Raw genomic sequence first — 14390 nt, forward strand, 5'->3', positions numbered from 1 at the left:
GAATAAAAAGAAACTCCATTATATAAACTAACAAAAATATATAATTACACTGCTTGCAATTTGTCTTGTATCGCTTTGAACTTTTCAATCGTATTCAGACATTGGGTAACATTTTCGAGACAAACTAGACATATTTGCTGAGGAAATCCATCGTTTGGCTTAATCTGGAAATTGATATAATTTAAACATAGAATTAAATATAACATATGGATGAAACTATGAGAATATATGTAGCATATTCGACAGATCATTGACGGTTGCGGTTGGTTCAAACTGACATTTGTCGTCGTTTTTTTTTGGATTTCCTATTTTACAATTTGCATTTCTACAAAAAAAAATGAGCGAGTTAGTGGAATGTCATAATCAAGTCTCTCAAGACTGCACTTAAGAGAGTTAATTCCTCAATCTTCTAAATCAGTGATTCTCAACCTGGGGTCCGCGGACCCTTAGGGGGCCGCGAAGTGATTGCCGGGGGTCCGCGAAGAAAAATATGTTTTCCGAGTGCAGATTGGAATTTCAAGTCTTGTTTCCTGAACTGAACTAAACAAACTGAAAATAACATATTGATAGCATACAAAATCAATGTTTATCTGCTGTTCTAAATCATATTCCGCACAAAGTGACCAAGGAAAGTGTAAACTTGAAATCGACCTTCACGATTTCGAACCAATTTTGGAGAAATAGTTCTTCTAATGCCAATAATATAGTAATCCAAGCTAGGAAAATAAGTTTTACCGGTAGTATTGCCAATTTTTATCGTTTAATGTTAAAAAAATATTAGGTACCTAGCAAAACTTAAATTTAACTGAAAACTAATTTTGAATGGATAAATATTCATATAGCGAATGGCCTGGAAACAACTAAAAGTTTATCAAGCGATCGATATGCCATATGTTCATAGCATCAAATATCTTTTTTGGACAAAAATGGTTTAAGGACATGCTGAATAAACCCACAAGGTGGCAGCTAAAATGGCCGCCGTCGTTTCTGCTTCTTCTTTTTATGTCATCGTCAAAATCAAAACATTGCATTGGCGCGCAAGACAAAATCTTTTGTAACTTGAGTGTCTTATATCAGATTGCTTAGAAATTGTATCACTGTATGCAGGCATGTTAGCACAAGCTGATGAATAGATTCTCTTCTCGGAATTTCGATTCGTTTGGGAAATTTGCACCTTTTTATTTTTCAAAACAAATGAAACACGTGGTGCCAAAATCAGTCAGCTGATTGCTGAACGATACGCTTGTGTGCGTGCCATCTCATATCTGTATAGTACTTTCTAACCGCACACATATGCTGCACGTAACCCGAACATAGCCGAACATAACCGAATCTTTGTTGTGATTTTAGCATCGCTTCACCTTAAGCCGAATGAAACACCCAGAAAGCGTTCTATATAAGAACAAAACACAATGAAAGTGTAAATTGTTTCAACAAAATTCACTGTTTTTTTTAAATGAAGTTTCAGTTTACTTGCTTTATCGTAATCAACTGGTTTTGGATGAGTTATGTTCTATCAACGATCATGCGGTAGACTTGGATGGAACACCCAACTCCTACCAGCAGAAGGCAAAGGATTCTTCACATTTCCTTTCGATAATGTCCATATGAGCCTGCCTATCCGAGCAGAAGAAAATAACTGTGACATACTAAATTCAGGTATTCCATATTACGGTGTTAATAAGCTCTACATGAGAGGTAAAACACTACAAATAATAACACAGCCATGTTCTACGAATAACTAGTTGATAATGAAACGAGTTATTATAATACCTGAATAATAATAAAACATTTTTCAACCTTCTAATCAGTGAACAGTGAATTTTGACTGTATAAAGGTATTCAAAAAGGTATTGGTTTGGTGTTCACTGGAATACATAACTAATACTAAAATAAAGTATTATACCTCATCAAAGTATTAAGCAGGTATTGAAGAATGCTTTTTCAATACCTGTTTAATACCTCAATGAGTTATAATAATCAATTAACACCAAGTTTTGGTATGGATACCAGAAACTAGCATGCTCGAAATATTGATCAGTTAAGTTTTATATTTTGTGTTTCAAATTCATTTCGTCAGTAACTAGCACCATCTGGGTGTCTAGTTAGATGAGGTATCTAAACTAGTACCTAGATTAGCACTAGTTAGACACAAAAAAATCCAAGCAGTTCACGCGACACATGTGAACGTTCAAAGCAACGAGTGATGTCACGGGAAGCAATTACAGAAGCTCAGGTTTGCTGACGAGAAATCGAAAACGAACTCTCGTCTTTTGGCTAGGGAGTCAAACGCCTGACATTATGTAATCTTAAATTCCCATAAGGGAAAATTGGACAAAATCACTTTGCGCATGAAGGGCACAAAACCTAACTTAAGTTAAGTTTTATTTTTTATGTTTCGAATTCATCTCGTCAGTAACTTGCACCATTTGGGTGTGTAGTTGGACGATGTATCTAAACTAGTACTCAGATTGGCAATAGTTAGACTCAAAAAATTCCAAACAGTCAGTTATTTTCTCCTTGGTCAGGTAGTCCTGCTTTTCCGTTCTAAGTTTATAACTGATTTGTTCTATTATACCTATCCGCTGTTTCTCTTAAGGGATTTTCGATTGATGGACACCGGTGTAGTGGATTGCACTGGTTTTGCACTTTCTAGCAGAAGTCTCAATACCCTGTTTTCTGCACTTCTGCTAGAAAGTGCAAAAACGGTGCAGTTTCAGTGCACGCCACTACACCGGTGTCAATCAATCGAAAACCCCATTAGTCCTAAATTTGTCAAAAATAGCCAACAAAGTCGATACAGTAGAGACTTTATGTTTACATCGAAAATGATCTATTTATCTATAGATTTTAAGCAATGTGTACATGGATCTTTGTTCCAAAACTATTACAGTGAAGGCCCAATTGCATCAGCTCCCGATTTCGTCTACTCTCTATTTTGTCAAATTGTTGAACCGATTTTGTCAACCTCATGTGACGCGTAGTAGAAGAACCAATTCAAATTCAAGTTGGGCATATTTTTCTTATCTTTAAGGTGCAAAATATGCAAAGTAAAAAATTTTACTATTTTTAATTTTGCATTGAAAGTGATATTCCCTCTTTAATTTACTCTTAATAATCAGAAGAGGTTATTATACTTTTAAGTAAAGCTTTACAAAGGAACCTTGAAAACCGGAACCGGGTAATGCATAATCCCAGGACAGACAGGCAATTGTGGAATTTATGAATCATTTTCGATTGCATTTTGCAACTGTGAATTTTAGTTAATTTTAAGAAATCAGAGAATAACTATGTTGAGATTAAAAAACAACCCAAGTAATGTAGTTGAGCCAAACGGATTTGAGAGAATTTGTAGTAAATGAGGCACATGCATCAAAAGGGTCTAAAATCTGTAGGGGTTTAAATCAGGTTGACTAATCCTTGTTTAGATAGTTTCTAATCCGATATACTTTATTCAGCGTCTCCAAAAATTAATATCATTAAAAATTGTGGGTTGCTAAAAGTGGAGAAAAATTACATTTTCCAAACGCCCGACCTATTGCTTTTTGGCTACATTTTTTTAAATTGAGCTGTATATATGAACTGAAGTGTAATTATGTGTATATGAGTATGCGTGATGCAAATATTCCATTTCATCGCGTAGCTAGATTAAAAGAATTCGAATGCGTAGTGTTTTGAATAAATTATGTTTACCTGTAATTTATATCATTCAGTGGATATTCTAAATTTATCTTATGAAGTATCATTGCGACCTTTAATGTTCTTCTAAGTAGTAAGTATAGTGTTGTAAGAATCATAGATCCACTGCAACTAGCATTAATTCACTTAGAGGCGACGTACTCTTCGTAGTAAGCTATCCGGTCCGTGATTTTTTGGGACTGTTCAATGATCCTGACGGCCAATGAAGATAGTTTTCAATATTATTTCAAAATTTCTAATTATAGTTTCCGTTACGTTTTGTAAAGCATCTGTGGATCCAGGTCTATTTCATTTTTAATTTATTTTTGTCAGCTTTGGACAAAACTGATAAGAAATAAATACTATAAAAGAATGTTGAAGTATTTCTGCTATTCACTTGATGTAATAATAGTGTAACTGAAGCATCACAAACGTTCCCAATCATTTGAATTTAATCAAAAATGAATCCTTCCATCCAAATAGCGTTTCGGTTTTAACCCAACTAACGACTGTCGGTCCTACCCCAACTGCGCACACTATGTTTACAAAAATCCAAATAATAATATGCTCAAACTCATCTCCAACGCATTCAGATGATAATATGAGAGTAGATAAGTATGTGTGATAAAAAACTGGTGATTATTGTTAGCTGTCGTCGGCGAAGAACGCAGTTCACTTGTATTGATTCCGCCTTACAAATATTGTTTAATGATGCTGAAACTCACAAATGCATTTAAAGAGCGATCCCGATTTCCGAACTTAAAAGTTTTTAAGACACGAGCATCAAGTAAACCGAAAAACACGAAAATATCGCAGCACGTTTTATTCCTTTTAGAATTTCTCGGTTTTATGAAGTTAAACATTTTTATGTCAGAATTTTTTTATGAATGCAAGCAGTTTTTTTTTGTATACCAGAAGTATTTATGGTGCAAAATTAGTTTGACAGAAAAGATCAATACATACTTGCTATAGAGAAAATCGTGATAAAACATAATGCATGATGACATTTGACGATTTGTCTTAATTTCAAACGATTGTTCGCATTTCTCACCGTGTCAGGAAGAATCCTTTCCAGCATGTAAGCTATCTCGCTCCCATTACCAAATATCGGTATGAGTAGCTCGTTTTCTTTTGCCGAAAGACATAATCGACAGTTCACTAATCCGAATATTTGCGAGTCGTATGGTGTTTCACTAACTTCTGAAACTGTATCAACCAAACACATGATGTGCTCTTCGTCGATCACATCGCTTTGGATAATTTCTGCTTCCAGAGTATTACTAACAATATCATTATCAGCCGCTAACAACGGTTTTTCTACTTTGGTAGATTCGTGTGAGGTGTCTTCTACTGTTAGTCTTTCAAAGTTATTTTCTTGCGAGTATTTTTTGTGACCCACAGCACAAGATTCTCTTTCGTTATCTAATACTAATGTACAGCGATCTTCCTTTAGTGATTTCGAAACGCATTCAACAAAATTATTCTGAAATATTGTTGGTATTGGAACCACAACTGGTCGTGACGTCTTTTTAAGCTTTCGGTTGTGTGGAGAATCTTGGAAACATTCGTCGGAAAAGTGCTCTGAGCATAGAAAGTATTTTATTATGTTATTCAAGCTTTTTTCTAGTAAATCCTCTCGCCCGGCTGCTTGAGCCCAAGCTGTCGCACTGAAACAAACCATAATGAATTGAACGTAATGAATAAGTTTTGGTGACTCTTTTGTACTTACTATTTTGCGTTTTTAGGAAACCCGAAATATTCTACATTTCGGTTTGTAGTAACTGAATTGTAGCAGGACGCTGCACAACATCTTTTAGACATTATTGTTGGCTTCAGGGGCCAGCGATGCCAGATTTACAGACATGTCTGTATTTTACAGACTTTTGGTGGTCTCCTACAGACTAAAGACGCTGAATCCCTCTGGATAAAGACTCCACACGTCAATCGTTTGTTTACCATTTATCTGTCTGTGTCATTGCAATCGAGCACGAGACCTGTCAATGTCATTCCAATCGAGCAGAAGACTTGTCAAATGTTGCAATCTGATGAATGAATTTTGGAAAGTATTGTAATAGTGAGTTAAAATATTTTCAATAAATTTCTGAACTGAATCTCTAAGACAAGGTAAAACATATCACTTTTGTTATAATGGTGCTTTCTAAAAGTTGCTTCAACCATTGCAGGATATTTTAAATAATACAATTAATTGTAAAAACGTGTTATCTTACAGCTGGATAATTACTAAGCAAACGAGTTTAGTTTATATTAATCAGTACTTTTGTTGAAATAGACCTTTCTCGTCCGACTTAATACCTGTTTTTCTTATTTTTAATCGAAAGATTACACATTTATAAGAACATTTCCGTAAAAATGAGATTTTTAGGAGCTATCATGATTTTTTAATGATTTTTAAAAATTTAAAATATGCAAGAATGTTGAATATTTTTTTCACCTCAGCAAGAATGGTGGGACTTAAAATGTGCGTTTGGGCAGCACTGCTTTGAATATTTTCACTTAAGTTCTTGGCAACGCGGTAAATGAAGTGGTGAATCGCAGTACAAAATTCATTAGCAATGTAAACAAACTAAAATGAACCTCTCGCTGTATGAACATTGGGTGAAAATGTTTAACCTCACTTTTTTGACAGTTCGCAGAGCTTGTTTACATAGACCTGGAATTTTTTGTATTCGACCACAGTATGAGAAACTTGATTTGGTTAGCTTTTAAATGCGAATAGCTTGTATTAACAAGCTCGCTAGGCTTTCAATTTTATTTGACGTCATTAGGCAATGTTCCGTTAAATTTGGCATTTGGATTTTTCTTGTCCACGATTCGTTAAGAAAGCGATTTTATTTGTTGCGATCAATTTAACTTTTGTTTTTTTTGCTGAATTACAACGTTACGCTTCATAGGTCCGCACCAATTGCAGCCGCTCCACCTCGCCGGAATCGAGTTAGCCGATGGTCCAGCCTGCGTCACACTCGGCTGTCGCTGCACCAATGGTAGCTCCCCACCAGGCATCTGGATTAATTGCTCAAATCGCAGCTACTGCTGGTAGTGTAGCAATCGGCTCCGTCGGTAATACCGTTGAACATACCCTCATCGGAATGTTCAGCGGTTCCGATTCACAAGAGGACAGGCTGCCCCGGTATCGGGCAAGGCAAACACTCCGGCAGGACCATGCTCGTGGGAGATCAAGCAGTTATTATCTTGTACCCAAGGCCAGGCCGAGTGTGATTCGTAACAATTACCAAATTTAGAAGTCCATATACATAGTGTACACGTGATACTTTTTTTGAATGAAGATGGTATAAATGTTGGCAAAATCCTGCAGCACTTGTTACGTTTAAGTTTGTTTGCTGCAATAATTAGAAAATATTTAGCATTTAGAATAAAATGTAAACTCAAAACGTGAAAACAAATGCATCCCTACGCACACCGATCGCGCACAACCCTGCGCGAAGATTGCTCATTTCACCCGTCAACCAACAAACAAGTGGCTGTCTCGTTCAGTCAATCTATGCTGCGAATTCTCACTTACTCACCTTGGCAAATAGGAGAGCCTTTGCTCAGAGAATACACACGTACGGCGATGCAAAGGGAGGCAAGCAAAATCAGACCATCGGACCGCTGCTAGAGCGGAGAGCTTTACGTTCATCATTCGCTCATTCTCACCCATCATAAGACTCATCGAAGGGGTGAGCATACGATTGCGACCAAGAGCATGATTAGTTTTACCCAGTTCGCGCACAACGCTGCACGCTATAGACCGTCGCCGGTCAGTGTCATCCGGGTCGTAGGGACGCCAATTAAAGATACGGCAGAAAATTGTCTGGTCCGCGAGAAAAGCATTCGCTTTGCCGAATTTTCAGCAGTAAAATCACTGAAGGCAAGGTAAGCGAAACCAGATCGCATTTATGCCGTGCTAAACTCAACTTTTACGGCTTAGGGAAAATCACGGTCTGGAGTGTGGACGCTAGCGCCGCCATCTTGCAAGGGAGCCGGCAAAGAATACCCGGTGCAGACAATAGTAAGCATAGGAAATAGAAGAACATAGCGCGTGGATGAAAGTTCAGCTTAATAAAGGCATTCGCTTGTATTTGTCCTGCTCATTGGGCAACTAGCCACAGCTGAACAGTTTGACATCCACGAGAAAGCAAGGCCACCGTGCGATTCATCAAACCGTGAGAGAAGTTTTCGGAACAAATCACGTGGCGGATTGCTTAGACCAAGAACAAAAGCCTTCCATCGGAAGTAAGTTTCCCGCCATGCTTGAGCACCTGCAATGAGGCTGATCGCTTTGCATCGCAGGGTTTTTGTTTTATATTGCAGATTCTCGTCAGCAAGTAAGTCACGTCGTCCCCTACGGTCAAGAATCCGAGACGGTCATCACACTTTTATAGCAGCTGGAGCACAGTTTCGGAAGCAGCATGTGGCTGGGTGAGCCAACAACGGACAATTGAACCGGGACGCTGTGTAATAGGCCGCGAAGGCGTGTGCGTAAGCGAAGACGTCGGGAGAGGAAGAATGGAAATGAGCGGTATTGTTTATTCGTAGAGGGGCGCCCCGGAAGAAAGCAGTGAGTAAAACAAAATATGTGCGTAAAGTGTAAGAACAGAGTAGAGAAGGGAGCGAGATGCAGTTGAATAGGAAATAGAAAGGAGGAGAGTAGAGAAAAGAAGGAAAATGAAGGTGAAATTGAGTTTGAGGAGAGGGGCGAAGCAGCGCCAATAAAGTTTTATGTTGAATATGAAGATTTGTTGTGTTTTCAGTTTTGTGAGCGCATTTTCTGAGCTTTCCGGGACTGCTCGAGGTTTTTGATTCCCCCTCGACAGTCGCCCATGTAACATTGGCGCCCAACTGAAAATCCACAAAAGTATACTACCGTTTAGCGAAATATTTTTTTGGTTTAAGATTTTGGTTGTTTGCATTTGATTATCTGGCCTACGATAATCTTATTTTAACCCTTACGCATATTTATTCGAAATGGACTACACACTATTAACACCATCGATCAATCGACACCAATCGACCATTCGCCGGATTCAGAAGCTTATAACTGAACGCATCAAGAACAACCACCAACGAGCAAAACAGCGATACAACCTCCGCGCGAGATCAGTAGTAGTCAAAGTCGGAGATCTGGTATGGAGGCGATCATTTGTACTCTCGTCAAAAGCGGAACAGATCAGCAGCAAACTAGAGCCGAAATTCGTTCCGGCAATCGTCAAGGACATCCTTGGAACGAACCTGTACGTTTTAGAAGACGTTTTGAGTGGGAAGAAAGGCAGGTATCACGCAAAGGATATCAAAGCCGACTGAAACGAACAAAGTCCAGCTATGTCGGCAGGTTCACCCTGCTAACCACGAGCATTATGCCTCGAAAACACCGTTAGCCGATCGGGATAAATCGTGCCCTGTCATGGTGCGGCGAGCAACAACTATTTCAAACTACCTCCCCACCATGGCACTTGTGCTAGCGTCAGTTGGATTCGAGGAGCTGTCTAGGAAGGCCCATGACAACTTGCAGTCGCAGCAAGGAGCTGTCGAGACGTGAGGGACGGGACAGGACTTCCACCAACAAGGACAGAAACCTGCCAGCCACAGGCGCGCCGTTAGCGAATCGGGAGAAAACGCATTTCGGGAAAGCAGAAGCCTTAGCAGGCGTTCCGTTCACGAATCGGGAGAAATCGTACCCTGCAGACTGTAAGCGGGTTGCAGGGAACTCAGCAGCACGCCATATAATTTTCTGGATAGGAGGAGCGGAGACCCGAAGATCGACGACGGCAAATCGGTTCGACGCGGAGTCAATGCTTACGGCCACTATCAGGCACAGCAGAATATCATGGGTGTGGTACTGAGAGTGAGCAGAATGGGATAAGACTACGCACATTACAAAGCAATGAGTGGCATCAGCTACCAACAATTCAAAACACGATATCAGCACAACAAACACATCCACGGCTGGATTGATGTACACAAACCCCCTCAGTGTTTCCAGTAAGATCGAATGCGTGGCCAAGGGTTAATGATCTGGGGATCGTCATGAAATCTTCAACCCAAAGCAACGCGAACCAGGGCGCGGTAAAACCCTATTCTTGGGCTCATGACGATTATGTTGCGGAAATGCTTCTTTTCTCAGTAAACCGCACAAACCAAAATAAACCAAATTTGTCCTTGTATATATAGCACCTAATTGTTTCGTGTGAGATCAAGTCTATTTTAGCCAATACAATAGACTAGAATCCGATTTGTATGTTTTGCCGTAGTTGGCTTGGATTTGTGAAAGGTATATAAGGACTTTGGTCAGAGACGACTTGAGAGGTTGAACAATTTTGCCAGATACAGCTGGCGCGATTAGATGATGATGAGATTAAGATTAAGGGTTTAAGAAAGATATTTGATTTGGCAAGCACGTTAGGCTTGCGTATATGTTATGTTCAGGATGCAGAAGTAATTTGAGGTCTACTCAAGAGTTTAGTTAACCGATTTGTCTCTGACCATCATCCCAAGGGATGAGCTAAGATTTTTTTGAATTTTTCATAAATCGTTAGATCACCGATTTATGAAAAATTCTTCCGCTACGGTAGAGTTGTGTTACGTTTAAGTTTGTTTGCTGCAATAATTAGAAAATATTTAGCATTTAGAATAAAATGTAAACTCAAAACGTGAAAACAAATGCATCCCTACGCACACCGATCGCGCACAACCCTGCGCGAAGATTGCTCATTTCACCCGTCAACCAACAAACAAGTGGCTGTCTCGTTCAGTCAATCTATGCTGCGAATTCTCACTTACTCACCTTGGCAAATAGGAGAGCCTTTGCTCAGAGAATACACACGTACGGCGATGCAAAGGGAGGCAAGCAAAATCAGACCATCGGACCGCTGCTAGAGCGGAGAGCTTTACGTTCATCATTCGCTCATTCTCACCCATCATAAGACTCATCGAAGGGGTGAGCATACGATTGCGACCAAGAGCATGATTAGTTTTACCCAGTTCGCGCACAACGCTGCACGCTATAGACCGTCGCCGGTCAGTGTCATCCGGGTCGTAGGGACGCCAATTAAAGATACGGCAGAAAATTGTCTGGTCCGCGAGAAAAGCATTCGCTTTGCCGAATTTTCAGCAGTAAAATCACTGAAGGCAAGGTAAGCGAAACCAGATCGCATTTATGCCGTGCTAAACTCAACTTTTACGGCTTAGGGAAAATCACGGTCTGGAGTGTGGACGCTAGCGCCGCCATCTTGCAAGGGAGCCGGCAAAGAATACCCGGTGCAGACAATAGTAAGCATAGGAAATAGAAGAACATAGCGCGTGGATGAAAGTTCAGCTTAATAAAGGCATTCGCTTGTATTTGTCACAGATTTTATCCTGCTCATTGGGCAACTAGCCACAGCTGAACAGTTTGACATCCACGAGAAAGCAAGGCCACCGTGCGATTCATCAAACCGTGAGAGAAGTTTTCGGAACAAATCACGTGGCGGATTGCTTAGACCAAGAACAAAAGCCTTCCATCGGAAGTAAGTTTCCCGCCATGCTTGAGCACCTGCAATGAGGCTGATCGCTTTGCATCGCAGGGTTTTTGTTTTATATTGCAGATTCTCGTCAGCAAGTAAGTCACGTCGTCCCCTACGGTCAAGAATCCGAGACGGTCATCACACTTTTATAGCAGCTGGAGCACAGTTTCGGAAGCAGCATGTGGCTGGGTGAGCCAACAACGGACAATTGAACCGGGACGCTGTGTAATAGGCCGCGAAGGCGTGTGCGTAAGCGAAGACGTCGGGAGAGGAAGAATGGAAATGAGCGGTATTGTTTATTCGTAGAGGGGCGCCCCGGAAGAAAGCAGTGAGTAAAACAAAATATGTGCGTAAAGTGTAAGAACAGAGTAGAGAAGGGAGCGAGATGCAGTTGAATAGGAAATAGAAAGGAGGAGAGTAGAGAAAAGAAGGAAAATGAAGGTGAAATTGAGTTTGAGGAGAGGGGCGAAGCAGCGCCAATAAAGTTTTATGTTGAATATGAAGATTTGTTGTGTTTTCAGTTTTGTGAGCGCATTTTCTGAGCTTTCCGGGACTGCTCGAGGTTTTTGATTCCCCCTCGACAGTCGCCCATGCAACACACTAAGATCAAAGATAGAGTTTTAACACCAATTCACTGTGCTTCGGTGTTTTTTTTTTGCAAACGAACTATCAGGTCTATGTTGTTATTTAGTAAATGTTTTAATAAATATTAGTTCATTAGGAGTATGACTTATTTATATTTTGATGGCGCGGTGAAGAGGTGGTTAAAGTGCGAGTCGTATCTTGAAAATCGATCGCTTGAAAGTAGTATAAATGATTATAAAATGCGACAACATAAATTCATAGCCTTTCTAATGGTTATTTAGCCATAGGTAACGAGAAAATAGATATGTTTTATTCATGTACAACAAAAATTACTCAGCAATAATTTAATTTATTATTAATTGTTACGCGTTATTTTGTCTCCAGTGATTGGCCAAAATTGGTCGCTTTTAGAATCTGGTGCTCTAAGCATAACTGTCCCATGTTGATAGCGAATCCCATAACAAATGGGACAGTATAGCGATCATACAGCTGTAATAGCGAATTTAGCATTGGCATCAATATAACCAGGTTGGTTGCAAGCAGAAAGAACAATACTAGCTGGGCTGCTAGCTGTTTGTGCTACTAATAACGCAGTGTGCCAAATTAACATGATTCTATGATCTAGCTTCAATGACGATGAAATATAGCCGAATCCAAAGCCTAACCCATCAGCGCATTTGATCATGTAATGGATATTACGAACGATTCACATTTGATTTCCGTAGTCACAAATTACCAAACCACTGGCAGGTAGCATAATCTTCGGACTTAGTTGTGAATTGGAACAGTCAAGCCTGACTTCCCGAGCTACATCTCCAGTATTGTCGTCCCATACGACTAGTGAACCTAAATGTGTCCCACACACATAGCACACCATCCTGGCAATGGCAACTAGATGCGCCTATCTCGGCCTGCCACAGGTCTATGAAAATACATGTGATAGGACGGTAAGGTGGAGATAGGTGAACGGTAATTTGTTATGATATGCTTATTCCGCTTCATTGAATTCATATGCTTCAAAAATAAGTTAGATTTTTTGAGATCATAACCCGTTTTTCAGATATTTTAATATATAAGAATGCTTTTTAAAAAAATATTAATATCGAATGCACTTTTCCCTATTTTCATTCTAGAAAGACAACACAGACAACACAGTCAACAAGTCCAGGTGACAATTTCACACATTCCATCGTACTGCAAACAACCATCGATAAAACCTTTTTTTTATTAACAGATTAAGGCCGAAGTGGCCTGTGCCGTATACAAAAGATTCCTCCATTCCACTCGGTCCATGGCCGCGCGTCGCCAGCCACGCAGTCTGCGAAGGGTCCGCAAATCGTCTTCCACCTGGTCGATCCATCGTGCTCGCTGCGCGCCATGTCTTCTTGTACCGGTCGGATTGCAATTGAGAACCGTTTTCACCGGGCTATTGTCCGACATTCTGGCTACGTGCCCGGCCCACCGTAGTCATCCGATTTTCGCGGTATGACAGATGGGCGGCTCCCCCAACAGCTGATGCAACTCATGGTTCATTCGCCGTCTTCCATCTGCACTCCACCGTAGATGGTACGCAGCACTTTCCGTTCGAAGACACCAAGTGCGCGTTGGTCCTCCACGAGCATGGTCCAGGTCTCGTGCCCGTAGAGAACTACCGGTCTAATCAGCGTCTTGTAGATGGTCAACTTCGTACGACGGTGAACTCTGTTCGACCGAAGTGTCTTGCGGAGGCCAAAGTAAGCACGATTTCCTGCCACGATGCGTCTACGAATCTCTCTGCTGGTATCATTGTCGGCGGTCACCAGTGAGCCCAAGTACACGAACTCTTCAACCACCTCGATTTCGTCGCCACCGATGCAAACTCGAAGCGGGCGGTTCTCATTCTCTTCTCGTGAACCTCTTCCTATCATGTACTTTGTCTTCGACGTGTTGATGGCAAGTCCGACGCGCTTGGCTTCTCTTTTCAGTCTGATGTAGGCTTCCTCCATCTTCTCAAAGTTTCGTGCAATAATATCAACGTCATCGGCGAAGCCAAGTAGCTGAACGGACTTTGTGAAAATCGTACCACTCGTGTCGATCCCTGCTCTTCTTATTACACCTTCCAGCGCGATGTTGAATAACAGACACGAGAGACCATCACCTTGCCGTAACCCTCTGCGTGATTCGAAGGGACTCGAGAGCGTCCCTGAGACACGTACTACGCACATCACCCGATCCATCGTCGTCTTCACTAATCGCGTCAGTTTGTCCGGGGATCCGTACTCGTGCATAATCTGCCATAGCTGATCTCGATCGATAGTGTCGTATGCGGCTTTGAAGTCGATGAACAAATGATGTGTGGGCACATTGTACTCGCGGCATTTCTGCAGTACATGACGAAGAGCGAACACCTGGTCCGTGGTAGATCGTTCGCTCATGAAACCCGCCTGGTACTGCCCCACGAACTCTCTTGCAATTGGTGATAGCGAAGGCATAGTATTTGGGAGAGTACCTTGTAGGCGGCGTTCAGCAGGGTGATTGCTCGGTAATTACAGCAATCCAGCTTGTCGCCCTTTTTGTAGATAGGACACACGACACCTTCCATCTACTCCTCCGGTAAAATCTCCTCCT

General features: G+C 40.9%; 1 protein-coding gene and 1 long non-coding RNA gene across 3 annotated transcripts; one reads left to right on the forward strand and one right to left on the reverse strand.

Annotated features, from left to right (window-relative positions):
• Positions 1-18: 18 nt before the first annotated feature.
• LOC131677911 (uncharacterized) lies at positions 19-5617 on the reverse strand. Of its 2 annotated transcripts, none has more exons than XM_058958012.1 (3): positions 5408-5617; positions 4642-5345; positions 19-164 (listed from the first exon to the last, which is right to left on the reverse strand). In XM_058958012.1, exons 1-3 carry the CDS (start codon positions 5497-5499, stop codon positions 160-162), a joined length of 801 nt encoding a protein of 266 aa, XP_058813995.1. In that variant the 5' UTR covers positions 5500-5617; the 3' UTR covers positions 19-159. The 2 variants fall into 2 exon arrangements, with proteins under 2 accessions (XP_058813995.1, XP_058813994.1); XM_058958011.1 differs by having other exon boundaries at positions 4730-5345; positions 5408-5614.
• A 4661-nt stretch (positions 5618-10278) lies between these two features.
• On the forward strand, positions 10279-11781 carry LOC131677915 (uncharacterized). Its single transcript, XR_009303467.1, has 3 exons — positions 10279-10829; positions 10885-10965; positions 11045-11781. It is a non-coding gene; the product is annotated as an uncharacterized LOC131677915 (long non-coding RNA).
• The last annotated feature ends 2609 nt before the right edge of the window (positions 11782-14390 follow it).

This window comes from Topomyia yanbarensis, chromosome 1 (genome assembly GCF_030247195.1).
Source record: "Topomyia yanbarensis strain Yona2022 chromosome 1, ASM3024719v1, whole genome shotgun sequence".
Taxonomy (NCBI): Eukaryota; Metazoa; Arthropoda; class Insecta; order Diptera; family Culicidae; genus Topomyia; species Topomyia yanbarensis.